This window comes from Phaseolus vulgaris, chromosome 10, assembly GCF_051622355.1.
Source record: "Phaseolus vulgaris cultivar YP4 chromosome 10, ASM5162235v1, whole genome shotgun sequence".
Classification (NCBI taxonomy): domain Eukaryota; kingdom Viridiplantae; phylum Streptophyta; class Magnoliopsida; order Fabales; family Fabaceae; genus Phaseolus; species Phaseolus vulgaris.
The window spans coordinates 19826840-19832492 of NC_143507.1; the positions used below are offsets into that span (position 1 = coordinate 19826840).

Genomic DNA, 5653 nt, shown 5'->3' on the forward strand with positions numbered 1-5653 from the left:
ACTTGTACACATAAATTTTTATTGTCAATTTATATAATTTATAATTATATAATATATAGATATGTGTCTCATGTCCTACATTTTACTACAGTTTAGAAGTAGAAGATCATAATTGAATAACAAGAGCTTGAGTAACTAAAATTATATATAATTTAAAAGAGAGAATGGCACATAACACTTCTTTCATTTACAAAAATTCATTTGAAGAACATTTCGGCAAAAAGTTATTTTTATAATTTTTTTGGAGAAGCAAAACAATCTCATTAAAGCTTCAAGGTATATCTTGTATTTAAAATGAACATAAAAAGAGAAAATCTTAATGTATAAGAATTTGAAACTAGAAAAGTATTTTTGTTATATTAAAATAAAAGATTTTACTGGATTAAAAGTATCACATTTACTCTTACGATATAATCTAATGTGATAAATAATAAAAATACCAAATAAACTTTTAATTTTCAAGAAGCTTGAAAAGAATGATTGTGTTACCACGAAGACTTTTTATGTTCAAAATATTGAAGAACACTAAGATGGTGCCACGACTTAGCATTGAGACAACTAAGGGGACGCAGGAAAAGGTTGTGCTAAAGAATTAATCACATGAAGCATATCAGATACCAATACAGTTCCCATGATACAACTTTGTCCACTGTCTATGATTGCTATGGCTCATAACAAGTACCTACTTTTTGACCACACATTCCAAATTTGTAGGAGCAATACACGACAATAAGACAACTACTTTTGGTTTGGTTTTTCCACATTTCACATATTTCTTGTTGCTTTCTACAATTGATCTCACTGCTGCCAATCACTCAGGTCACGTCCTCTTCAGTAGGAAACCCAGAATGATGCCAATGATGCCAACAAGAACTACGTACATGAATGGTATGCCGTCGCGGCGGCTTCTGCGGGCTTGGCGCCTCAAAGGCTCCTGTCATGGAAGATTCCAAGCCAGTTCATTATTTTTTCATGATTGTATAAAATGTAGATAATTGTACTATGATGTAATGTAATTATTGGCTTCATCAAACATTTAACCATCATTGCAAGTGATGACTACAATTTGACTGCACCACTAGTACTCATACTCTTGGAAAACTCCTCTAGGATGAGTTTGTTTTGAAGTTGAGAGGAACTATGTATGCGTTTGGCACAGCAGAAAAACGTTACATTGAAGCATGTGGCACAGTAGAAAAAGTTGATTCCATGTGCTTGGCAAACAGGTATCTAGTATGAGAAGTGATAACGAATCTGAACTCTAAAGTGTTGAGAAGAAGATAGAACCCAGACATATAGGACCAAACAGGTATCATGGCTTCTTACTTAGCAATCAAAAGATTCAAAACATATTATGCATTGAACAAGTTCCTCCTTCTTGCTATGATTTCAATTGGAAGAGTCAACAATAGGAATACAGCAACAAGTCATCTAAATAACTCTCCTTTCTTTTTCTATGGTAGGAACTAAAATAGCTAGGCATAGAAAACTATGAGCAAAATGTAAGAAAATTGATTTAGGAGGCAGATTATTTCAGGATGTTCATTAGTTTTTCAGGGTGATTTTTAAACTATCCAACAACCATACTGATATAACCAGTTTAGAAAAAAATGGACCATAGAACTAAGCCTGACATGAAACTTAAGCAGAAGCTTTTAAGAATCACACAGTAGTATATGTTTGATGAGATTCAGAGGTTACCATTTATTTTTATGAAAGCAAAATTAGTTTAGAATCAGGATATGAAACATGTTCCTTTTGGTTCCCCTGCTTCCATTTTCTCCGATCATTAATCAATCAAAATCAGACAAGGATTTTGAGATATTCTGATACACTTGGATTCATGAACACATGACATTAACTAATCTTTCCCAAATTGTAAATTCAGACATAATGAGATTGATATTGAATTTAGTTCATCCTAAAAATTGAGTAACATAGCACGAGAAACCAATTAGAAGCATTGAAAGGGTATGCCATCATAGGATACCATCAAGATCATCATCTAAAGGAAGTAGAAACATTCAACATAATACATGTATAAACAGGCTTGAAAAGTTTTTCTTTTTCCGAATGAATTCCATACCAGTTCTTGCTGAAGTCTTTTGTTTTGCTCAATAATAGAATTCCTCTCCTCAGTTAGCTTTGAAATATGAGTTCTTGCCTGAAACAAAAACAAATTCAAAATAAGAACAATTTTTCTTTTATTCATATATCTCTAAAAAAGTTATCCAAAGCTCTTCTTTGAGGCAGTTAAGATAACTTCTTCAATAATAATATAGTTATCAATGCAAATAAATGACTTGAATCAATCCACTTCAAACAGTTTATCATCACGAGCATAATAACATGCCTAAATAGAAACCCAAAGAAAATTCCAGCACCACAAGGCTATCAAAGAAAGATCACTGTTTAAAAGGTCAAACCAGTGATATAAATAATAGGTTTATGCATTTCAAAAACATTTGAAAGGTAGTTCCAATATCTAAAATCTAAATTAGAGTTATCATGATATTTGAAACATATTTCTACAACAGCATGCAAATTGGTCCTTCTGGTCTGGGGTCAAAAGGAGATGTTATTGCAGACATGTTTGGGTTGGGGTAACAGCCAACAAAAGCATTAGCTTTTCCAATATGTACCCCCATAGAATGATAGAAATTACAATGTTAACCACTTTTCTTTTTAATTGAAGAAGAAATCTAATGAGAGTAAATGAGAAATTGTAATTGTATGTTACCTCAAAAGAAGTGTCCTGATGCTCACCCCGCTCATTGAAAGCTTTTGAAGCCTACAGTGCATGGGCACAACAATTAGTTAACTAAAAAGATGAAAAATGGTTTGAAAATGTATACAAACCCACTGGTTACTTACTGCAGTAAATTCCAAAGCATTTGAATGCCCATTTTCAGATACAGATGCACGAGGTGAAGAATCTTCATCAGATCCTTCTCGAACAGGGGATGGTGGTTGAGGAGGAGCAACATAAACAACTCTCAACTTGCACTCTTCAACATCATGACCAGATTCTTTATTGAACTAGATAAATCAGCACAAGAAAACCATCAAATTAAGCACCATGTCACACACATGTAGTTATTCTATCAAGAAAAAGTGTGTAATTTGTTAAATGGATACCATTTCTGGAGTGATATCTTTTGTGGTTGCACCAGGGCTTGCAACTACACTCTGAAGGAGAAACTTATCCTTGCATTGCATGTCTAGGGGCGCCTCCTTTTGCGATTGCATTGTTACTAAAAACATAAATAAAACACTAAGAATCAATACATAGAAAGATTAGTAACTAAACAGTATAGATTCAACACTGTAAGATTTTTATACTATTGACCAGTTCAAATCATCATTCATATGACTTTCAAGAAAGTTATAATGAAAGTCAAACAAACATACCATGGGATTAGTGATTGGTTTGCATTGTCAGTGCAAATATTATTTATTCAAAATAAATATGGCACAGAACAATGAAAAGAAAAAGCAAACAAAAATCAATAAATATATAGGCTACAGCAAAACTTAACCAACAAAATTACAAATTATAAACAGTTAAACGTATATAACCAAGTGCCACACCAAATCAAGTAAAAGAAGTTTCTCTTAGCATGCAATTGTGCTTTTGTGTGGAAGAGGGAGAATGAAAAGGAGCAAGGGAAGAAAGAAAGAGTGAGAAAAAGAAACCTGTGATATCACATGTGGACCTAGGCATCACAACTCCAGTGTTAGGTCTAACACAGTATTTCTTAGGATTTGTTGTCTTAACCTGCACAACCATGAATTTTACTCCAAATCAAAACTCTCCACACCACAAAAAAAATAAACTGTACCCTTAAAAAAATTAAACATCAGAAGTAAGTCAGAAAAGAAACACTGAGTAAAACTGGAACCTTGAAAGCCACATAGTTGTCTGTCTTGTTAGACAACTGCAAAGAGCATGAGATCTGCTTCCTCAATTCAACTATTTTGACAAACCCAAAACCCAGAAAATTAAAAAAAAAAATACATATTAAGAAAGACCCAGAGGCAGAAACCAAAGAAAAAGCAAAAAGTTTTAATTTGCAGAGAAAAGTAAAAATCTTTATTGAATCTGAACAGGCTCACAGGCAAATTGAAGCTCCTGGGGCTGTATGTGGAGGAGCTCGATGGAACTCATGGCGGAGGGATCGGCGGAGAGAGAGAACAATGGCAGTTTCCGGCGAGTGAAAACGGTTGTTGTAGGTAGAGAGAGTCCAACTTGCAAAGCAAAAAACTTGCGACACTTTGTGTCTGTGATCTTCGGAAATAGTTTACATACAAAGCATCGAATGTAAGGGTACTTTCGTCATTTTCCCCTTCAACATCATGACTATATTAACTGGTCCCACATTTATGACGAAAACAACTTTTTTTTTACCTTCAAATAAAAATATTATTTATTTTTATTATCTAAGTTTTTTTAAGACTTAATATTTTAAATTTTATGTTATGTGATTGCATGTAGAGAATTTTAAAATTTAGGTCTTTAAATTGTGACCCTGAAAATGTTTTAATATTTTAATAACTTTTTATTTAAGTTACTTTGAAAATAGAAAAATCTTTTTATTTTATTCTTGTGACTTATAGTTTTATTTAAGATTGTGAAAAAGTCTATTGAGGATTAAAAGAATAAATAAATAAAGAGAATTAATTAATTGACTCTTAAATTTATAAACTTTTCTATGTTGAAGATGTCCTTAAAGACTAAATTGATTCTATTATTAAAAAAAGAAAAATTATTAAAATAATACAAAATTGTAATGGTATTTGATAAAAAGAGGTTATCATAATTTTAGGAAAAAAAAAATTTTTATAACAATTTTTTAATTTATAAAATTTTATTTTTAATTTATAACAAGTTTTAATTTTAGTTTAAAAGAAAAAATTCGTTTCTTTTTTTTTTTTTTTAGAAGTCTTTGTTAATGCTTAATGTGATGTAATAGCGTGTAATGTATTTTTAATCGAATGATGTAATTCTGTCAAAGCAAATAAAATATATAATTATAAGTTAATTATATTCTTAAGTGGTTTGGTATTTGCTCTTCAAATTGATATATAAATTTTATTTTCTAAAATCTGGAATAATTCATTTTCAAAATTTAAATAATAATTTTAATCTCACAAATTTTAAAGAAGTATATTTAAATGTTTTTTATTGTTTAAGTATTGAATTTGAAGAATTAAAAATAAAATAAAACTGTTTTCAGTTCGTAAAAGTATATTTGTAAAATTTTAAATTTTAAATACTTTTTAAATTTAAGAAATCAAAACTAAATTCATACTAAATTTTAAAAATTAATATAATTAAACCTCTACATAGTGTGAGATTATCTTTTCATTGGAAAAAAATAAGTAAATAAAAATATGTCCATAATGATGTGCTTTTTTACTTGAGTAAAATTGTTTTTCTTTTATTTACTTTTTCTTATTATTCGTTGTTGATTTGTTAAAATAAAGTATATATTCTTTTTTGAAATTTGGGTTTCACTGGTTTACTCAAGCAGGAATATTGTATAACAATTATAAGACAAGTTTTTTATAAGATTAATTTAAAGGTTAAATATGCTATGAATTTATCTATCATCACGTAAAATTAATTTTTTTCTAATTCAGATTTTATATT

At 30.0% G+C, this 5653-nt stretch overlaps 1 protein-coding gene across 2 annotated transcripts; it reads right to left on the reverse strand.

Moving 5' to 3' along the window:
* Window positions 1-579: 579 nt before the first annotated feature.
* On the reverse strand, window positions 580-4332 carry PVA12 (plant VAP homolog 12). Of its 2 annotated transcripts, XM_068622169.2 has the most exons (8): window positions 4117-4332; window positions 3903-3973; window positions 3697-3778; window positions 3139-3254; window positions 2875-3039; window positions 2741-2791; window positions 2087-2164; window positions 580-934 (listed from the first exon to the last, which is right to left on the reverse strand). In XM_068622169.2, the coding sequence occupies exons 1-8, from the start codon at window positions 4166-4168 to the stop codon at window positions 821-823; spliced, it is 729 nt and encodes a 242-aa protein (XP_068478270.1). In that variant the 5' UTR covers window positions 4169-4332; the 3' UTR covers window positions 580-820. The 2 variants fall into 2 exon arrangements, with proteins under 2 accessions (XP_068478270.1, XP_090152515.1); XM_090296389.1 differs by lacking the exon at window positions 3903-3973 and having other exon boundaries at window positions 4117-4282.
* Window positions 4333-5653: the final 1321 nt, after the last annotated feature.